Source organism: Gymnoscopelus microlampas (genome assembly GCF_963454915.1).
Source record: "Gymnoscopelus microlampas genome assembly, chromosome: 16".
Taxonomy (NCBI): Eukaryota; Metazoa; Chordata; class Actinopteri; order Myctophiformes; family Myctophidae; genus Gymnoscopelus; species Gymnoscopelus microlampas.
Window position 1 is genome coordinate 49,448,665 of NC_139953.1, and position 22,464 is coordinate 49,471,128.

Genomic DNA, 22,464 nt, shown 5'->3' on the forward strand with positions numbered 1-22,464 from the left:
CGCATGAACAGGCCCCCCAATGTAGCCTATATTTTGGGGGTACTTACACATTCAGTCTATCCACCATTAACCCCCAAAGTATTCTCTCAGTCTCAGTTGTATTACAGCAGCAGGATTTATTTTTTAAGCTTTACTTCCTCGAATTAAAGTGCTTCTTCTCCATTTCAGGATCAGTAAATCTGTGCTCGACCTCAAGAAATACATGAACACTCATTCAGCCTGGCTTGACCATCCTGGCTCCACAAAGATAGCATTTAATTCCTCAAGATTTGAGGAATTTTGTTCCAAACAAAACAATCCTGCAAACTTTAGAAGCCAATCTAATCAGGACGGAATATGGAAAATCGGACAGATCAGTGTTGACAAAATCTGTAGGAGTAATATCAAAATAAATGTTTTGCAAAAATCTGCTCTGTACAGTACCTGCCAGTTCCTCTGAGCTAGCACTGGGCTCTCCCGCTGAAGCAGCAGCGCTGGTATTATATCCACCTTTACACAGGAAACATAGAACAATATGAAGCAACAAATTCCATTTTACAATGTCTACTGGGCTGGTTAATGGAACTTATTATAGACTAGCACAATGAAGAGTTGTTGTGAACACACACACACACACACACACACACACACACACACACACACACACACACACACACAGCAACATACATTTTTCAGAAAACTCTTAAGATTTAGAACAGTGGTTTTCAAAAATAGCAGATCTACAAGCTTGGCATCGTGCAGCGCTGCCGAGCTTGTAGATCTGCTATTTTTGAAAAATCTTGAAAGTGTTGGAAAAATCTTTGAAAAATCTTTTTTAAACACAAATCTTCTCTTCTAGGGGTCCCTGGTACTAAGCATTCAGCCTGGCTTGACCATCCTGGCTCCACAAAGTCGCTCCTTCTCAGCCTGGTTCGTGGAACAGAATAAACCAGGCTGCACTGAGCAGACTTTGTCAAACCTGGATTTGGCTTTACGTCCAGGATGATTTAATTCTGTCTTTGTGAAACGGGTCCCAGCGGCCTATTTCACGAAAGCAGAATTAAATAAGGCAACACTGGTTCCCATGCACCTGTGGGTTCCTCTGAGCTGTCACTGGGTAGAGTGGCCTCTGCCTGCACCTCTCCCCCGAAATCAGCGCCACCTGCTGGCAGAGCTGCTGAACAAGAAGATATTGTGTCATCATTATATTAACACAAGAAGTCATTATGAAATAACATAAATATATACTATTGTCATCAGATATGTTTGTATTCAGCTGTTTCATACTTTCTGTTTCATAAATCTCACACATTCATTAGTCAATCTTATGTTGGGTTTCTATACAGCAGCCCAGCACCCACAATATCTCCTGTTTCCATAGAACAGTAGTTAGTATCTCGTCTCAAATCCACAGGTATGAGCAGCAGACTCTGTTCATTGACACTCCTTTGTAATGCAAGGACATAGGTGGAGGTCATTGCTTCTTGCCTAACTATGTAATGTAGACCAGTGGTTCTTGACCTTTTCAGGCCGTGACCCCACAAAATAATCATATTTAAACTGGGGACCCCCCCCATCCTGACAAGCACTTAAAATTGTTGGAGTTGAGGGCTTAAGAGAGATATGTTCCAAACCGGCCCCTCAGGTCTTCAAGTGCTGACCTGCTCGAGGTGCCTACAATGACGTATAAAAAATACGGTGAAGCAGCATTCTGCTTTTACGGACCGACAGCGTGGAATAAACTCCCATTAAACCTAAGACAGGCAGCCTCTGTCGATAGCTTAGAGCACAGCTCTAAGCTATCTATTTCTTCACTCTTGCTTTTAGCTGATTCTTTGGTTGATTTTTAAGTCCTCACTGTATTGCCTATTTTAATGTTGTTTTATGCTTTTGCTTTTATTTTATTTTATTTTATATTTGTTTGCTTTATTGTTAAATTGGTTGTAACTGTAATTGTATTCTTGCTCTGTAAAGCACTTTGCGCTGCATTTCATGTCATGAAAGGTGCTCTACAAATAAAGTTTATTATTATTATTATTATTAAGGCATTACATTTTGTTAGACTCGGTTCCACAGCTAAACATTGTGAAAATAGCCGATCTACTGTAGATTAGAGAGATTTCCATTTCTATGCATTTGATGTATTACCTCGTGTTTACCTTGCTTACTGTAAATCAATCTGATTAAGAGAGTCTGATCATTTCTAAACACAATGGTGAACACACACTCCAGACATCACACATATTTAACCCATTAGCACCAGGAAAGCATCTGTGTCATTTTGGGGATTTAGAACAGTTGCTCTATAAAATAGTTGATCTACAAGCTCTACAATTCTGCCTTTGTGAAATGGGCCCCTGGTTGCTTATTTCTCTCCCAACATTTGGCAACACTGGTTCCCATGTACCTGTGGGTTCCTCTGAGCTGTCACTGGGGCGTTATTATGATTCCCACACCGCGTCGTGGCAAACCCGCTGAGCGGGCGCTGTGATTGGTCAGTAGTCGCTGTGATTGACAGTTCTCGTTTTTGCTACTATGCCTATACCTAACCTTAACCCTAACCCTAACCTCAGTAAAACTATGCCTAAACCTAACCCTAACCCTAACCCTAACCTCAGTAAGACTATGCCTAAACCTAACCCTAACCCCAACCTCAGTAAAACTATGCCTGCCGGGGAGCCCATCAGACACGTAAGGCGGGTCTAAATCCAGGACGCGGCGTGGGATTCATAATAACGCGTCACTGGGTAGAGTGGGCTCTGCCTGCACCTCTATACCGGAATCATCGCCACCTGCTGGTAAAGCTGCTGAACAGGAAAAAATGGCGTCATCATTACATTAACACAGGAAGTCATTATGAACCCAAATGGACCCTTAACACATTGACTGCCAATCGTGTAGATCTACGCGAACTGAAAAACCCATGTTAATTCGAAAAAGTGCACTTTCCGGATTTTTTTTTTTACCCGTTCCGGTTCCGGGGGCCGACCGGAAACGAAATAAAACTGGTTCCGGTTGTTTCGTTCCCATCCGTTTCCTGTCTAGGCATCAACTTTGGAGTCGGTTATCTCGGCTGTGGTTTTTCTCACCGCATCGCTCGCTCTAACGTTAACGGCTGTAACTTCAAAATGGCGGAACGGATAGGATCGCAGTTTTCACTGTTTACTTCACACGGATCCCGTGTTTGTGTCGAACCAAATGAACACGTTTTTTTACCGTGTTTAGCGGGGTCTATGGCGACATGAAGAAAACAAAAAAACAACAATAAACACTTGGCACTGGTAAGTACATTATGAGATTAACCTCTGGCGTTCAATGATGTGTTAAAGGTCTGTACACTCAGAGTGTAAAAATTGAACCAAATGGAGGTTGTTAATAAAACTGCTTATTAATAACAAATGTAAACAAATCACAGCGAAACCAATGCAAAACCCAACACATTGAGTACAAATCACAGCAAATCCAGCGCAAAAAGTATACAAACTAAGTGCTCATCGGAGCACAGGTCTCCGCAAGGTATGGTAGGTTTTTGTGGCCTCCTGGTGGCGCTATAATAGACCAATATGAAAAGGGTGCCATTCATCCTGAGGCCTTTCAAGGCAATCGGACACTGCATTCATTATTTGAGGCATTTTGTTCCAAAAACGTTTTTCGGTAAATTAGACCTGCTGGTGGCGCTATAACACGCCAAGGTTAAAAGGGTGGCATTTCTTCCTCAACCTAGAGGGAATGTGTGTGCAAAATGTTGGAAATGTGGAAATCGAATGCTGTGTTCATGAGTTGAGGCATTTTGTTCCAAACGAAGCAATCCTGCAAACTTTGGAAGCCAATATAATCAGGATGGAATATGAAAAATCGGACAGATCCGTGTTGATCACATGACTATAGACAGGGGTGCATATAACAGGTGCACATGTGCACCCAAAATAAATAATGCGCGGCACATCAGACGACGCGAGGCGCTTTCGCGTACCAACAGCTGGGACAGGAATTTCCAAGCTTTTATATTTTAGCAAAACTAAAAAATAAAAGCCTGGAGATCGAGGCTAGGAATTTACTTCCTGAAGCCACACTCACACAATCACGCTGAAGCATGCGTCGGCCCCATGTACAGCCATAAGGCGCAGGGGGAGGGGACGCATGCTGCACGTGATTATGTGAGTGTTTGCCTCGCATCGCCTCGCTGCGTGCTGGCAGCCAGCAGCGGCTGTTAGAGGCACTCGTCACCGATGATGAACGCACCGTAATGGTGCAAAATATGCCGTGAACGTCCCAATCTGGCGGATAAAAGCAGCGCAGGACAGGGCACCAACCTTGGGGGCTTCACCTAACAGCGTTTTTTCTCGTGCAGCCCCCCCCAGAATTAAATAAGGCAACACTGGTTCCCATTCACCTATGAGTTCCTCTGAGCTGTCACTTGGTAGAGTGGTCTCTGCCTGCACCTCTCCCCCGGAATCAGCGCCACCTGCTGGTAGAGCTGCTGAACAGGAATATATTGTGTCATCATTACATTAACACAAGTAGTCATTATGAAAGAACATAAATATATACTATTGTCATCAAATACATTTGTATTCAGCCGTTTCATACTTTATAAATCTCACACATAGTCAATCTTAAACTGGGTTTCCATACAGCAGCCCAGCACCCACAATATCTCCTGTTTCCATAGAACAGTGGTTAGTATCTCGTCTCAAATCCACAGGTATGAGCAGCAGACTCTGTTCATTGACACTACTTTGTAATGTAAGGACATATAGGTGGAGGTCATTGCTTCTTGCCTAACTATGTCAATCTTATACTATTTTTGAAAGATTTTAAAAATGCTATTAACACATTGTGACCATCATCATTTTTTATACTAATTATTTGTGAAGTCAGACTATGTGAAACCATATTTATAGGTGATCTATTTTGCTATGCCTGTAGGCCTATTTGTGGAATATATAACTGGAGTTAGGCTACACACAGGATTATCTATCAATGAGTCATTAAACCAGTAACATTTTTATTTTCGCTGCTGAGTTGTGGATTAGCTTCTGTCAGATTATTGCCTGGACTATGGATTCTTTATTGATCTATCCTGACAAGTTATTGGATTACTTTAGTTCATTTGGATTGACTTAACAACGGGGAGACACAAATGAATGCATGCTCGTGCCTTGTACATTAAGTACAGTAAGTACAGTAAGTATGTACAGTAAGTACAATATTGAGCCAAGCGTTGCGGAGATGCCGCTTGAATGTAATGAACGTTAAAAGTAGTAGTCTACTGTGCACGTTGGAGTGATATATTCAAATTAATGTATACAAAACTAGGCTTGATCTTCAGAGCTTGATCGTTTGTCCTTTTATTTTTCAAAGCATGCAATTCAATATGATTTAGGAAACATAGCCTACTAGTTTAATCTGAACCACTTAAACCCTCTATAATTAGTATTAAAACGCACCTTATAACTATAGCCTTGGTACGCTCTTTTATAACTTTACACCTACAGCCAATCTACAAACTCACAACACTTCTGAGCTTGTAGATTGGCAATCTTTGGATGGTTCCCCCAGAATAAGTTTGCAGGGGTTCAAGTGGTTAACTTGAGGAGAATCAAATACTTCCCGTATGTTTTCTTTTGTGAACATTAATACTTTACTAAATGTTACTGTAATTGATTGTTACATTTCATATTATGCTTACAGTGAGTATGAAGAATTATGTTAAATGAATTATATTTATTTATATGACAATTGTATCATTGTATCATGAAGTTCAAGTTAATACAGTGGTTAGTAAATGCAGCCTATATTTTGGGGATCCTTACACATTCAGTCTATCCACCATTAACCCCCAAAGTATTCTCTCAGTCTCAGTTGTATTACAGCAGCAGGATTTATTTTTTAAGCTTACTTCATCGTATTAAAACGCTTCTTCTCCATTTCAAGATCAGTAAATCTGTGCTCAACCTCATGGTCTTTTAAAGAAATATGTGAACGTGCATTCAGCCTGGCTTGACCATCCTGGCTCCACAAAGTCGCTCCTTCTCAACCTGGCTTGGCGTTCGTGGAACAGAATAAACCAGGCTGTACTGAGCAGACTTGTCAAACCTGGATTTGGCTTTACATCAAGGATGATTTAATTCTGCCTTTGTGAAACGGGTCCCTGGTTGCTTATTTCTCTTCCAACATTTGGCAACACTGGTTCCCATGTACCTGTGGGTTCCTCTGAGCTGTCACTGGGTAGAGTGGTCTCTGCCTGCACTTCTATCCCAGAATCATCGCCAACTGCTGGTAGAGCTGTCATCATTACATTAACACAAGTAGTAATTATGAAAGAACATAAATATATACTATTGTCATCAAATATGTTTGTATTCAGCTGTTTCATACTTTATACATCTCACACATTCATTAGATAATCATTTTAGAATTTCTTTAAACAAATCTTCTCTTCTGGGGGTCCCTGGCACAAAACATTTCCACATGAGAACAGCACAACCAGATGAACACACTAACAAGCGGCAGAAGTGTATAAAATGGAAGTAGTTTAAGTTGTGTTCATAGTGGTTAGTTATACATAAAGCTGTGTTTGAAACATCATCCTCCTCTATAGCTGTGAAGCTATAGAGGAGGAAGTTCCACACAGGGCTAACTACGGTAAGTGAACACAGACTAATGTCATTTAGATAGCATGTCATGTAGACAGATGACAGGTTCATTTGTTGACCTGGCATCCAGATTAATTATTTATTGATATCATACTGTATAGACTGATGATAGGTTATTGATTTACCTGTGGTCCTAGATGACTATGTCTATGTATTTGATGCATTACCTCGTGTTTACCTTGCTTACTGTAAATCACTCTGCATTAAGAGAGTCTGATAAATTGTAAACACAATCGTGAACACACACTTCAGACATCACTCATATTTAACCCATTAGCACCAGGAAAGCATCTGTGTCATTTTGGGGATTTAGAACAGTGGCTCTCAAAAATAGCTGATCTACAAGCTATACGATTCTGCCTTTGTGAAATGGGCTCCTGGTTGCTTATTTCTCTCTCAACATTTGGCAACACTGGTTCCCATGTACCTGTGGGTTCCTCTGAGCTGTCACTGGGTAGAGTGGTCTCTGCCTGCACCTCTATCCCGGAATCATCGCCACCTGCTGGTAGAGCTGCTGAACAGGAAGAAATGGTGTCAAGATTACATTAACACAAGTAATTATGAACCCAAATGGACCCTTAAAGGTCTGTAAACTCAGAGTGTAAAAATGGAACCACATGGACGTTGTTAATAAAACTGCTTATTAATAACAAATGTAAACACATCACAGCAAAACCAATGCAAAACACAACAAATTGAGTACAAATCACAGCAAATCCAGCGCAAAATGCTTGTGCCGTGTACATTAAGTACAGTAAGTACAGTAAGTACAATATTGAGCGTCGCGGAGATGCCGCTTGAATGTAATGAACGTTTGGTAGTCTACTGCGCACGTTAGAGTGATCTATTCAAATGAATGTATACAAAACTAGGCTTGATCTTCAGAGCTTGATCGTTTGTCCTTTTATTTTTCAAAGCATGCAATTCAATATGATTTAGGAAACATAGCCTACTAGTTTAATCTGAACCACTTAAACCCTCTATAATTAGTATTAAAACGCACCTTAGAACTGTAGCCTTGGTACGCTCTTTTATCACTTTACACCTATCTAGCCGATCTACAAACTCTCAACACTTCTGAGCTTGTAGATTGGCTATTTTTGGATGGTTCCCCCAGAATAAGTTTGCAGGGGTTCAAGTGGTTAACTTGAGGAGAATCATATACTTCCCGTATATGTATGTTTTCTTTTGTGAACATTAATACTTTACTAAATGTTACTGTAATTGATTGTTACATTTCATATTATGCTTACAGTGAGTATGAAGAATATGTTAGATGAATTATATTGATTTACATGACAATTGTATCATTGTATCATGAAGTTCAAGTTAATAGCAGTGGTTAGTAAATGTAGCCTATATTTTGGGGATCCTTACACATTCAGTCTATCCACCATTAACCCCCAAAGTATAAGCATACTGCTTATACTTTGGGGGTTAGCATAAGCATACTACGAAACACTGGTTCCTACGTACCTGTGGGTTCCTCTGAGCTGTCACTGGGTAGAATGGGGTCTGCCTGCACCGCTATACCGGAATCATCACCACCTGCTGGTAGAGCTGCTGAACAGGAAGAAATGGTGTCATTACATTAACACAAGAAGTCATTATGAACCCAAATGGACCCTTAAAGGTCTGTAAACTCAGAGTGTAAAAATGGAACCACATGGATGTTGTTAATAAAACTGATTATTAACAACAAATGTAAACAAATCAAAGCAAAACCAATGCAAAACACAACAAAGTGAGTACAAATCACAGCAAATCCAGCGCAAAATGTATACAAATAAAAAGACAATATTCACAGCAAACTGTATAAATGTGGTGTGGTGTAGGGACTTTCCAGTGTAAACCCAGCATTATACAATGAATGTACAGATGTGCCACTTCAAAACTTCACATGTCCTGCCATCGCCAAGACAGTACATTTTCAGGGGATTCCCAGGGCAATAAGAGGGACAAAGAAGGGCATTTAAAATGCTGAATTATTTTGATGATCACTGCTTTTATGATGCTAATTAATTTGAGCAACTGGTCAAATCACCTTTCGCCTCATAATGAGTCTGACACCTTATTCAACACACATTCTTTTGTTATCATGTATATGGATGTCTGTTGAAGGGAAAAACGGGGGTGTGTAGTGACAACTTCTTTTCAGGGGCAAAACAGTGCATTTTAAGGGCAGAAAAGGGAGGGAAAAAATGCATTCTGCAAATGCAAAAAATGCACTCTACAGTACTTGTCGTACTGTAGAGTGTTTGCTCTGTACCTGCCAGTTCCTCTGAGCTAGCACTGGACTCTCCTGCTGAAGCAGCAGCTCTGGTATTATATCCACCTTTACATAGGAAATATAGAACAATATTAAGCAACTTATTCCATTTTACAATGTCTACTGGGCTGGTTATTGGAACTTATTATAGACTAACTATGAATAGGGTTTAGAGTAGTTGTGGACACACAAATCTGAAAATGACACAGATGCGTTCCCGGTCTTAATGGGTTAAGTTAACTTACTTGTTGTTGCAGCATCTTTCTTTGACTTCATGCTGTGGGCTTTGAACATATCATCCACTCTATGATATTTGGCCGCATTCTGATCAAGGGCCCTTTTTTTTATCTCTCTCACCCTTTCAGCTCCACCTTTCCTCTTCTTCGCAGTGGGATTGGGGCTGGGAACCATGGTAACGTACCGTTGGTTTAAGTTTGTTGTCAATGAATCAATCTGTTCCATTCTGCTCCTCTCTCCGCCTCTTCCTCAGAGGCCACTGGTCTTGTGGCGGGGTGGAAAGTGAAACGAACCAATCACGTATTGGTTCTTCTAAAAAACTTTGATTACTGTCATTTTCAAAGATCCCTAACCCCTCTCCTCACAGACCACGCTGCTTTCCGTGTGACTGACTTCGGGCGGGTTCTCTTATTTTTGACTGGCAGCCAGGCAGGCCACTATGGGGGCAGGCCACCGGGAATCGCCCCTCCGCTCCCCTTCCCTCCCCTCCCGTGGTCCAGTCAGGGTGTGGAAAGTACCGGCGACTCGCCGGATGTATGGAGGATGGAGATGACCGGAGACACCGCCTCAGGGCTCGTTCTAGGACGACCTAGAGAGACAATAGTGTTAAATCGCTTTTGCCAGCATGCTGCTTTGTTACATATCATGCTGCTTTGTTGTTGTAAGTGATATTTAACCCACTGCACTTTAAGTCCCCAAACACGACAAAACAACGAGGTCAAAAGTACAATATAAGAATGTATTTCCCAAAATTGCACTGAGGTCAAAAGCACATTATAACGATGTTTCAAAGTACAATATAAGAGTGTATTTGCCAAAAAAATAAGTACCGTTAAAAAATGGGGAAATGCCAAACAATGGTCAATTGATCAATGTTAAGATCATACATCAGATCAGAACATAGAGAAAACATAGCTAAACAGTACACTATGAATGATAGAAGAAAATATAGTAGCCTACAGTTAAAAAAAATAGAACAGTTAACTATAAAATGAGAGGGAAACCGAGAAATAGCAGCTTACTGTTAAAAAAAACTACAATTGTGTCACAGATTAAACCTTTTCGTAGATTTCATAGATAATTGGATTCAAGTTAATGTGTATTTTCAGATGGTTAACTTTTAAACCCTCAACTTGACTATTGGCTCTGTACTTGGTCTGGTCTTTTCCCCGACTCAGACTCTCGGAAAATAGCCGATCTACAAGATCACAACGCCTCACAGCGCGAGGCGTTGTGTGCTTGAAGAGCGGCTATTTTCGGGTAATGTTCCCACCACACAAAGATATGGTGGACCCCCTGTAGTAACCCTGAGGACCCCCTAGGGGACCCGGATTCCCTGTTGAAGACCCCTGGTGTACAGTTCTATTTTTTTAACAGTAGGCTACTATATTTTCTTCTATCATTTATAGTGTACTGTTTAGCTATGTTTTCTCTATCTTAACATTGATCATTTGACCATTTTTTGGTGTCCACATGTCCCTAGTGCCCGGATGTCCAGGTGCCCAGTCGTACCTAGTGCCCACCTGACTTGTATTGCCCTGGAGGCATGCAGGCTTTATAGACAAATATACAATGTGTAAATGGATTGTAGCTACATGACAAGCAATGGTTGAATTGTATTGTTTAATCACAATCAGTTTGTGCAAAGATTTTAAAATGACTACAATTCAGAGCAGATCCAAAAACCCTTTCTGAAAACTGGCACTGCAGTAATGCAGAGATATTCAACATGTGTCTGTTTTTACAGTTTACATTGTTATAGGCATTGTTATAATGTGTGATAATTAATTTAATTAACTACTAAACTAATTTGATAAACATCTCCTAGACATTTTTGCTTATTGACCAAATGAACCCTGGCGTCCCTATTCTGTAGCATGTCATAATAGGCCGCTGTTAAGCAAAAATTGCAGATCTACAAGCTCACAATGTGAGCTTCAATGTGAGGATTCAAGGGGCTAACATATCTGGTGAATGAAAAGCCAAGGGAAGCTGTACTTTTTAACTTAAATACATTAATAAAATGACTCCTACTTCACACAAATATAACAGCATAGAGCTCAGAAAGAAAACAGCTCAAACACACCAATAAACTATGTCGTCACATACTACAGTGGTGCAAAGTAACTAAGTACAGTTACTTAAGTACTGTAGTTACTTTGTAGATTTTGAGTATTATTACAAAACATACATTAGCCCACTACAGCCCTATAACCATTTTGGCCTTTTGAAAATAGCAGATCTACAAGCTCACAATGCAACACATTTTGAGCTTGTATATATTTCAAAAAATATTTTGTATACATTTGAAAACTTGTGAAATGGGACATTCTAAATATTGAGTTACTTTCTACTTTTGGTACTTTAAGTACATTTTCATACCAATATTTTTGTACTTTTACTCAAGTACATTTTTCACTCCGGACTTTTACTTGTACCAGAGTATTTCTACGTTTTCCACCACTGCTCTCCACTATAGAGAGAGTGAGTGAGGTCCCAACAACACAGCTAGCCCCGGGCTAATGTTAGCTAAGATGCTAAGGTGCACCATAAGCTACAACAAGCAGGCGCTGCCGACATGTATTTGAAACTCATTTATGTTCCGGCGTTCTGTACATTACTTTGAACCTAAACAACTGTATTGTGTGTAACATGTAATATAGTGTGTTTGTTTTTATCCTACCTTTATCCTCTGTCAGGATGTTCCGTGTTTATTTTCGCTGCTGCTGCTGTCAGTGAGAGAGTCAGGAAGAGATTTGAACTGAGTGAGAAGTTGAATATGGCGCGGCGCGTTCCTCCCGAGTTTGTGGTTTGTATTCCTGTTTCCGGTTTGGTGTCCAATAGCGTTGGACGTTTGGTCGTAGAGGCGGGCCCACTGCCGAGCCACATCCAATGAGCTGGCCACGCGTAGAGTCGGGCCCGTGCTCCCTGTCAGTCTGTGTGTGTGTGTGTGTGTGTGTGTGTGTGTGTGTGTGTGTGTGTGTGTGTGTGTGTGTGTGTGTGTGTGTGTGTGTGTGTGTGCGCGTGCGCGCGCGTGCGTGCGTGCGTGCGTGCGTGCGTGCGTGCGTGCGTGCGTGCGTGTCTGTGTGCGTGTGCAGTGTGTGTGCGCGTGCGCGTGTGCGTGTGCGTGTGCGTGTGCGTGTGCGTGTGTGTGTGTGTGTGCGTGTGTGTCCGTCGCCCCGTCCGTCTGTGAACAGCTAATCTCCGGCGCCGTTGGCTTGATCCCAGCGAAACTGTGCACACACACTCCCTGGATGCCAATTCAGAACCTCTGGACATTTTTTTTCACATGGGCCTGTTATAGCGCCACCAGGAGGCCACTTTTTGCAAAACACATTTTTTAACAGTACTCCTACAGATTTTGTCCAATCGTCACACAAATCGGTACACAGTATCTCTATAGTAATTAAACGAAAAGGGTCATTCAGATTTTTCATATTCCATCCTGATTGGCTAAGAACGGCTTCCAAAGTTTGCAGGAGTGCTCCGTTTTGAACAAAATGCCTCAAATCATGAACGCATCATGCAATATCCGTGACATTTCACACGCACATTCCCACTAGGCCGAGGAAGAAATGCCACTTGAAAATGTTCAAATCAGCCTCATGGTGGCGCTATAACAGGCCGATGTGTTTTTACCTATAACTGCACTGATATGAGTAAAACTTTGAATGCACTCTCTCTAGAGGCCAAGGAAAAACCTTTGCCCTGCATTTTTCACATTTGCCTTTTATAGCGCCACCAGGAGGTCGACTTATGTAAAACATTAAGCCTTTAGATTGTATCCAAATTTCACGTAAATCGGTACACATAATAATAAATAATAAACTTTATTTATATAGCACTTTTCAAAAACAGGTTTACAAAGTGCTTAGCAATACAATTACAATACATGATCTCTATAGTCATGTGATCAAAACGGATCTGTTTAGTTTTTCATATTCCATCCTGGTTGGCTAAAATTGACATCTAAAGTTTGCAGGAGTGGCCCGTTTTGAACAAAATGCCGCAAATCATGAACACAACATCCGATTGCGCGCACATTCACGCATTTGTTCCTCAACGTAGTGTTGAGGAACAAATGCCACCCTTTCAGCATTGCCCTATTATAGCGCCACCGGGAGGCCAATTTTTGCCAAAAAATATATATAGTGTAACGATCCCAGGAAGTGGAGGCTGAGACGTAATCCACCGTTTAGGTTCCTTCTTTATTATGATATCTCACAGTACATCCAAGGCTAACATAGCCACTTGTTTCTCTCTAGGCAGAGACAACAACATGGTCACGTCACTTCCTCTACTAGTCCCGGAAGAGGGAAGACCCTATCATTGGCTGACAACCTCTTAAGTGCAATACACACAATCCGTAGAAGGGCCGCTACAATATATTACTCCTACAAATGTTGTCCAAACATCACGCACATCGGTAAATATAATCTCTTTAGTCAAGTGACCAAGATTTTTCACATTCCAGCCTGATTGGTGCATTGCGAACATTGTTGGCCCACACTAACCTACCCATCCTGTCGGAGATCTGTGCTCCGAGGAGCACTTTTTCTAGTTCCATGTCTTTTGTTGTCTTGTTTTGTTTATAGTTTTACTTATCTTTTTATATAAATATCATCAAATCAAAACGGTCCTAAACCATGAGGGCAGCTCAATGTTAAATTCACAGTTTTCATTTCTTCCAAAAAAAATATAATAGAAAATAAAGGTATGCTTTGGAAAATGGTTTGAAGTATATATGTATGATGATTTGAACATGCAGGTAGATCATTATCAGACATAAATAAACCCAAAATGACTGGATGACTTTAGTTTCAATTTGTAGCATTTGTAGAAGTATTGGGCCTTAAATGTCATTTGAAATGTATTTGGCCCCTCATTTATAAAATAATATGAATATAAAATCAAATATGAAATTGAAAAACATAAATAAACAAGACCAGGAGACCTGGTTCTGCCAGAGCCAGGCTAAGCCGGACTTCACATGTGACGTGTCAGCCTGTGTCTATGCCCATGTATGGACGAAAGGGGGACAGACTTTTCTGGCTGGGACCTAAGGACAAAGGGGGCATGCCCATGTATGGAACAGGTACAGAGCCTCATGTAAGCCAGACAGACCCCTTGGGTCTGGCAAAAAGAATGTGTCCTTTTTATGCCCATATATGGAGATCTCTGTATCTGTCAGTCCTTGTACCTTTTATTCCCATATATGGAGATTATTGATGTCATTAGTATATGCCCATATTGTCATGCCCATTTATGGGCATATCAGTTAGATTGGCGGCTCTGGACAACTGAATATTCATTTATGCCTATATCACAAAGTACAATGTGCTGCACAAAGGAAACAACAAGAAAACACAACACACAAAACTAAAAGAAAAGGTTCTTAGTTAACGGCGAGCAGTGGTATTTTTAATTGGAATACGTCTATGACATTGGTTCTCAAAGTGGGGTCCGGGGACCCCCAGGGGTCCTTGAGGGAGTTCCAGGGGGTCCCCAGCTAAATGATGGATAATTAGGAGGGACCAAATGGACCCTTATGGGTCTGTAACTCTGAGAGTGTACAAATGGAACCAAATGAACCCTTACAGGTCTGTAACTCTGAGAGGGTACAAATGGAACCAAATGGACCATAACGGGGCCATTTGGTTCCATTTGTACACTCTCAGAGTTACATTAACATTGATTTTACAATATAAATTGGGGTACCAGAGATAGAAATGCCATTAAATGGGGGTCCGTAGCCCTAATGCATGTCAAACTGGGGATGCTTGAAATTAAAATGGTTGAAAATCTATGCAAGAGACGTAAAAATCTTCTCTTAAGGGAGTCCCTGGCATATCTTTTCAAATGGGGGTCCGTGGGCTAATACGTGTCAAGTTGGGTGTCCTTGACATGAAGGTTTGAGAACCAATGGTCTATGACAGTGGTTTTCAACCTTTTTTGCGTCAAGGACCCCCAAATTGACACATATTAGCCCAGGGACCCCCATTTGAAAAGATATGCCAGGGACTCAACCATTTTGATTCCTTGGGGGTCCCAATCTACACAGTAGTATCATCATCAGTGTTCATTTAACTCTGAGAGTGTACAAATGGAACCAAGTGGACCCGTTAGGGTCCATTTGTACACTCTCAGAGTTACACACATATAAGGGTCAATTTGGTTCCTAATTATTAATTTGGCTGGGGACCCCCTGGAACCCCCTCAAGGACCACTGGTGGTCCCCGGACCACTGGTTGAAAACCACTGGTCTATGACATTCATGTTGCCATGTTTGGTAATGGTTTCCGAAAAGCAGTAAGCCAAGGTCACGGTTCCTACGCCCCTTTAGCGGTTGCCTACTCAAGGTTAGGCTGCACCAGCCCTCCTGTTTTCGTACCTAGAGGGGCGGGTTTAACATCTCCGGCGAGAGAATGCGTGTGATCCCATTGGTTCACCGATCTGTCCGTCAGCCCCCGCCTCGTCAACACAACATTACGAGAGTCGAGCGACGCCCACTGCACTCTGGTTGGTTAGGGAAATGAAACACTTCCTATGTCGGGTACACCAACGCGCTGGTACAGGCTTTTACTTTTTAGCAAAAATAAAAAATAAAAGCCTGGAGATCGAGGCTAACTCAAGGTAAACCGCGTCCTCCTGTGGCGTATTGCTTTATAATGTTCCTGATCCCCGGTTACTTGGAATGTTACTCTGAAATGAAATAAAACATCCTATCGGCACAAAAGAAAAACATATGTTTTTAAACCGGCCTTGAAAAGGCAAGTCTGCACGAAATGATAAGAAGCCTAGGCATTAGCCAGAGCACTGATCAATAGAATGTGGCAAGTTTGGAGGAGTGGAATGCTCGTGTGCTGGCCAACCCCGGACGTACAGCACAGCGCGGGCATTTCAATTAAAGTAGAAGGATAATAATAATAATAACAATGGATTGCATTTCTATAGCACTTTTCCTAGTGCTCAAAGCACTTTACAATGGTTCATTCATTCATACAGGTGGGGGGGGGGGCATTGGGAGTTGAAGTGGCGAACAGTCGACGCCAGCGTCCTCTCCATTCCCACATTCACACACCAAATGGTGGCTAGCTAGCGCCGACCGACTCATCGGAGGCAATGTAGGGTTCAGCGTCTTGCCCAAGGACACCTCGAAACACCAACTCTGGGGGAGCCCGGGATCGAACTGGGAACCTTGCGGTTGCTATCGGGCCGCATTACCGACCACTCTACCCCTGAGCCACTGCCGCCCAACTGGTGTGAGATCGGGAAATGGAAAGGAATCAAGAAACTACATTCACAACTTGCCTTTGAGCACCGACTGGATCTGTTTGACGTCTAGAGTTTCGTGGGTTAGCAGGGCTTCGGCTAGCATCTTGTGCTCCTTACTATACGTCTTCAAGATGCTTTTAGCTCGCTCGTACGAATCCTTCAGCAGAATACTGACTTCCTGCTCGATGGCGGCTTGCCTCTCGGGGCTCAGCCTGCTCGGGTCGGCGTAAGTCATGACGCCGAGCTTGTCACTCATTCCGACTTTGGTCACCATCATCTCTGCGATTTTCGTCGCTCCGTCAAAGTCACTGGACGCCCCGGTGGTGACGTAGTCCTCTCCGAAAATAAGCTCTTCAGCCACACGACCTCCCATGCAGACGTCCATATCAGCCAACAGCTGGGCTCGTGTCAGGTGCCAGCGGTCGTCCTCTGGGAGCAGAGACACGTGGCCAAGGGTCGGGCCTCGGGGCATGATGGTGGCTTTATGGATGGGTGTTGCATCCTTGGTGTAGAGGGCGACGATGGCGTGGCCAGACTCATGGTAGGCCGTGATGGTCTTGTTTTTCTTGTCGATCTGTACACTCTTCCTCTCAGGGCCCATGAGGATCCTGTCCTTGGCGAACTCCAGATCCTTCATCGTAACCGTCAGCTTATTTTCCGCGGCTGCCTTCAGGGCGGCCTGGTTGACCAGGTTCTGCAGCTCGGCGCCAGAGAAGCCCACGGTTCCCCGGGCGATGATATGCGCGTCCACCTTAGGGTCTGCTATGACCTTGGACAGGTACCACTTAAGAATGTCAGTGCGGCCTCTCACGTCAGGGATGGGGACCGTCACCTGCACATCAAATCTCCCAGGCCTTACCAGAGCTTTATCTAAAAGCTCTGCCATGTTTGTAGCACCAATAACAATGATACCTTCATTTGGTACGAACCCATCCATCTCTGCCAGCAGCTGGTTGATGGTTTGTCTGGAGAAGCTAGGCTCTGATGGAGAATCAATCCTTTTGCCCCCGACACTGTCCAACTCGTCAATGAAAATTACACAAGGAGATTGAGCTTTTGCCTTTTTAAAGAGTCCCCTGATGCGCTTAGCGCCGACACCCACATACACCTCATCAAACTCTGATCCAGAGGCGTAGTAGAAAGGCACGCGGGCCTCCCCCGCCACGGCTCGAGCCAGGAGAGTCTTCCCCGTACCCGGAGGGCCAACCAGGAGAATCCCTTTAGGAAGTTTCCCACCCAGCTTACAGAATTTGTGGGGATTCCTGAGATACTCCACAACATCTTGAAGTTCATTCCTTGCTTCATCCACTCCTTTCACATGATCGAATGTCACATCTGGGATCTCGGCGGTGTTTACTTCATGGTCGAAAGAAATTATCTTAATGTGTGTCGACAGACTGTAGATGCCAAAGCAAAGGAGGAGGAACAGGAGTAGCCTGTATCTCCTGGTTTGTGTTCGACTGAAGTCCTGGGACTTTAGGAAGCCCTCAATGAAGCCTGTCTTGAAGCCATCCTGCTGGCTGTCTGGAATGTTCTTCTGTTTCAACACTTGGTCCAGTGACGGGGTCTCTACAGGACCATCACGACTAGAACCCAATCGGCTTATCCTGGACGACAACATCGTCTTGAATCCACGATGTTGGATCCATACAGGAAAGCGCTGTAGTTCTGAGCAGACAGCACTTGGTGGACTGTGGTATTGTCTGTAGAATGTCGGCGAGCCAAATAAACCTAATGTTCTGAATGAAAAGCCATGTTTGTTCTGGAAGAAGGTGTCTGCTGAGACATGGGTGGTCCGCCACGCTGCTGGGATGTGATGGGCTTCCTTTGCTCTCAGTGTCGGCATCAACCTGCTGACCAGCTCCTCAAGCTGAGTGCTTCCCAGCTCCCTCAGGCTCACACTGGCTGTTTGGAGCGAAGGCTTTGGTTCGGCAGGGAAGTATTTCTGCAGCCTCTGCAGCGACGATGTGGCTGCAGAGTTGACCAAACTCTTCAAGGAATGAAAGGCATTATTGGAGAGCTGGCTGAGAGGCAGCGTCACCTGCTGACGCTGGAATGAAATCATTATATAATAGAGAACTGTATCTTCTTCTCTCTCTCTCTTTGTCTCGTGCGGTCACAGACTCTCTTTATCGCCAACTGACATTTCAAGTCTTTGCCCAAAAGAGTCATTGCATCAGATGATTTCATAGATGACTGATGTCGCCCAAATATGGAGCCATACGTCATACATCTGTATCAGGGCTGATTTATGACGTATAATCTCTGAAGCGTTTGTGGCCCACCCATCTGGTTACTTAACACGGCAGCCGAAAGGCGTGTTTGTTCTAATGATCGATCAATCGATTGTGTTCCGGCTTGAATAAATGGCACGGACGTAGTATACTTCCCTTTCCTGTTCATCGTTATCACAAAGACACCCCATTTCTAAAAGGTTTTAAAGGGAAAAAATAACACGACTGGACAGGTGTCCCTTATTTGGAGGTCAGATATTTGGATGTCAGATAGTTGGCAACCCTACTTCAAAGGCTCTTGCGTAAACCGGCGTCGTTAGACATGCATTGTTGTGTGTATGACATCACACCAGAGCGCTAATCAGTCTATAAAAGGTAAAAGACGTCTTTAGACTTAAGTCGACAGAAGGCAGATCAAAAGGAGCGAACGGCTCCAAGGAAGACATAAGAGAAGTCGGTTTCTGATACATACACAACCATGAATATCTTTGGGAAAAACCCATTCGATAAAGATGTGGAGCAAGCGACCAGCAAGACGAATGTGACAGAGGACTGGAGCCTCTTCCTGAGCATCTGCGATAAAGTGGGCAAGACGCGCGGCGGGCCCAAGGAATGTTTACGCGCCATCATGAAAAGAGTCAACCATAAGAATCCCCAGGTGGCAGCGCAGGCCCTGACGCTGCTGGCCTCATGCGTCGCCAACTGCGGCAAAGCGTTCCACCTGGAGGTCTGTTCCAGGGAGTTCGCCAACGACATCAACGCCGTCTTGAACAAGGGCAACCCCAAGGTCGTCAAGAGACTGAAGGCGCTGATGGTGGAGTGGGCCGAGGAGTTCCGTGACGACCCGCAGCTCTGCCTGATCTCCGCCGTGATCAAGGATCTACGCGAGGCGGGATTCACCTTCCCCCCCGTCGCAAAAGGCTCCTCCTCTTCCTCCTCCCCCCAGGCGGCTGCTGCTGCCGAGAAGAAAGCCAAAGCGAGCCCGGCTGCAGCGGCGGTAGCTCCTGCCATCTCGGCGAGCAGAAAGGAAGAGGAAGACCTGGCCAAAGCCATCGAGTTGTCTCTGCAGCACAAGACATGGTCTCAGTCCGGCCTCTACCCCGTCACCACCTCCACCAGCTCCACCTCCAGCCTGATGTCCTCTTCCTCCTCCTCCATGCACAAGGCGTCGGCGGCCGTTCGGAGGAAGATGCGAGCCGTCTACGACTTTGAGGCGGCCGAGGACAACGAGCTCACCTTCAAGGCCGGGGAGATCATCGCCATCCTGGACGACAGCGACCCCAACTGGTGGAGAGGGGAGACGTACCGGGGGGTCGGGCTCTTCCCGTCCAACTTCGTCAGCGCCGACCTCACCGCCGAGCCCGAGACGACGAAGACAGAGAAGTGCTGTGAAGATTGTTCTCCTCAGACGGGGTCCGTCGTCAAGCCCGACCCAGGGCCTACGTTCGTCGATGAGGAGAAGATGGACCGGCTCCTGCGGATGATCCAGGGCGCCGATCCAACGGACGCCCGGTACGACGCCGACGTGGAGTTCCTGCGACTGGAGGCCGCCTGCGGCCAGATGGGACCGCTCATTGACCAGGAGCTGGAGGACATAGACAGGAAACACTCGGAGCTGTCGGAGCTCAACGTCAAGGTGATGGAGGCCCTGTCTATGTCCGCCAAGCTGATGAATGAAGACCCAGCGTACGCAGGCTACTCTACGCTACAGAGCCAGGCAGAAGACCCAGCGTATGCAGGCTACTCTGGAGCCCCAGCGTACGCAGGATACTCTAAACTACAGAGCCAGGCTGGAGACCCAGCGTACGCAGGCTACTCTGGAGCCCCAGCGTACGCAGGATACTCTAAACTACAGAGCCAGGCTGGAGACCCAGCGTACGCAGGATACTCTAAACTACAGAGTAGTGAAGATTTCTATGAATCACAGCGTTACTACATGCCGCAACCTGCTAACCCTCTGCCAACCGTGCGGCTCAACAGGCGTATCTGGGCCGGCCCAGATGCAAGCCCAGATGCAGGCTGTTATAATTATGCGGCAAGTGGCGGCGCGGGGCCGTGGGGTTACCGCGCCCCCGCCGAGCAGCTTCAAGGCGGTGTTCAAGGCCCCACGCAAGAATTCCTTGGCAACGTGCACATTCCGCAGCCAAATCTTGCTACTATATCAGTGACAAAAGCTCCGAAGCCTATAGCTTGTAGATCTGCTAATTCGTAACCCGACCTCTGCGGACCGGTAGGCAGCGGTTCCGGTAGGAGACACAAAGGAGACTCTTCGTGTCTCCTACCGGAACCGCTGCCGGACAAAAGATGATTGGCTTAGGAATGAGACAAAAACTAAAACTAAAATCCATGAATTCAAGTCTCCGTGGGGTGACTGATACATAGAAAAACTATCCATGGGGTGAACTATCCCTTTAAGCAGGAGTGGGCAACTTCGACGATGCAGAGGGCCACTAAATGCAGGCCTTATGTGTATTTTGTGTGTATTTTAAACTTGCTTTATTGTTTGTATTTCTTTTCTGTTTTGTTAGGCGACCTTGGGTGACCTGAAAGGCGCCATATAAATAAAATGTATTATTATTATTATTATTATTAAATGTCTCTGTATTTGAACTTTTTTCGCCATTCTATGTCACACAAAAGTAGCAAAAAATAGCAGATCTACAAGCTCAAAACGCGTCGCAGTGCGACGTGTTTTGAGCTTGTAGATCTGCTATTTTTTTAATCGGAATCCTGAAAAGTGACATTTCTATTTAATTTCAAATGCATTTAGTTATACTTATGTTCACCTTATGAACTTAAACACACATACATTGGACGTAAAAAAGACAATAGAATGTTAATACTAGTCATTAAGCTACTAATATAGACTGAAGTCATTAAAGCGGGTCATGTTTACACGTTTAGAATCATAACAGCAGAAATCAATAATATATCACTATTCTGATATTAACCTGGGGGCCGCATTAAGTGAAGGTTGCCCATGTATCCCTTGAAGTCTAGCCCAGACCAAACATTCACAACAAGCTAATCTCGGAAACTAATGTTTATAAAGTTGTTGTTAAAACTGGACGAACTGAAGCCCAATGTCAAGGTCAACGGGTGGAGATAGTTTACCGTTTCCACAACGCCTCAACTTACTGTACTTATATTAGGCCAATAGTGGGAAAATGTACTCAAGTACAAAGAGGTATTTTTTACTTTACTGGAGTACTTTGAATTTTCAGTACATTTACTTCTACTCCATTACATCTCAGAGGCAAATATTGTATCAGGCATTTCTATCTCTGGGACCCCAATTTTTATTATAAAATCAATGTTAATTTAACTCTGAAACAAATGGAACCAAATGGACCCGTTAGGGTCCATTTGGTTCCATTTGTTACACTCTCAGAGTTACAGACCCATAAGGGTCCATTTGGTTCCTATCTATCATTTAGCTGGGGACCCCCTGGAACTCCCTCAAGGACCACTGGTGGTCCCCGGACCACTGGTTGAAAACCACTGTACTTTATCTCTCTGCTGTCCGGCAGGAACCAGCTAACTCCAAAATGTTCATTTTTCAGGAAATGAAAAAAAAAGTTAGGAGGTTTTGTTCATCATTGATAAGAACAGCTGAATGGACCTCCAAGCTCACAATGAGGTTGGTGGTCAAAAGGGGGTGGAGCCTGGAGTCAGCTAAACCAGCTAACTCCGGTGGAGTTAGCTGGTTTAGCTGAAAGTTTGAGGATCCAATGGAGTTAGCTGGTTTTGTTAGAAGCACTTTTTAATGCTTTTCGTTGGTTCAATGTGTTTTAACCAACACACAGACAGT

At 43.9% G+C, this 22,464-nt stretch overlaps 3 protein-coding genes across 48 annotated transcripts in view; 1 reads left to right on the plus strand and 2 right to left on the minus strand.

Moving 5' to 3' along the window:
* The window catches only part of LOC311063267 (serine protease FAM111A-like), a 33,942-nt gene extending 22,068 nt beyond the window's left edge, over positions 1–11,874 (minus strand). For 12 of the 46 annotated variants that reach the window (XM_084082614.1, XM_084082601.1, XM_084082598.1 and 9 more), the window contains exons 1-9: positions 11,828–11,874; positions 9,153–9,733; positions 8,908–8,973; positions 8,115–8,201; positions 7,066–7,152; positions 6,184–6,267; positions 4,373–4,459; positions 1,070–1,153; positions 424–489 (exon numbers count right to left, since the gene is read on the minus strand). In XM_084082614.1, the coding sequence (XP_083938740.1) occupies positions 424–489; positions 1,070–1,153; positions 4,373–4,459; positions 6,184–6,267; positions 7,066–7,152; positions 8,115–8,201; positions 8,908–8,973; positions 9,153–9,369 (778 nt within the window). In that variant the 5' untranslated portion in view covers positions 9,370–9,733; positions 11,828–11,874. Of the gene's footprint in view, positions 1–423; positions 490–1,069; positions 1,157–2,748; positions 2,787–4,372; positions 4,460–6,183; positions 6,268–7,065; positions 7,153–8,114; positions 8,202–8,907; positions 8,974–9,152; positions 9,734–11,827 lie in introns of all 46 variants that reach the window. The other 34 variants (XM_084082613.1, XM_084082607.1, XM_084082606.1 and 31 more) reach the window with 27 other exon arrangements.
* Positions 11,875–16,444: 4,570 nt separating this feature from the next.
* LOC311063073 (ATP-dependent zinc metalloprotease YME1L1-like) lies at positions 16,445–18,484 on the minus strand (the record flags this gene model as incomplete). Its single annotated transcript, XM_084082283.1, has 1 exon — positions 16,445–18,484. One exon carries the CDS (start codon positions 18,482–18,484, stop codon positions 16,445–16,447), a length of 2,040 nt encoding a protein of 679 aa, XP_083938409.1.
* Positions 18,485–19,131: 647 nt separating this feature from the next.
* On the plus strand, positions 19,132–21,214 carry LOC311063074 (signal transducing adapter molecule 1-like; the record flags this gene model as incomplete). The annotated part of the gene is made up of 2 exons (XM_084082284.1): positions 19,132–20,781; positions 21,182–21,214. The coding sequence occupies 2 exons, from the start codon at positions 19,132–19,134 to the stop codon at positions 21,212–21,214; spliced, it is 1,683 nt and encodes a 560-aa protein (XP_083938410.1).
* Between the last annotated feature and the right edge of the window lie 1,250 nt (positions 21,215–22,464).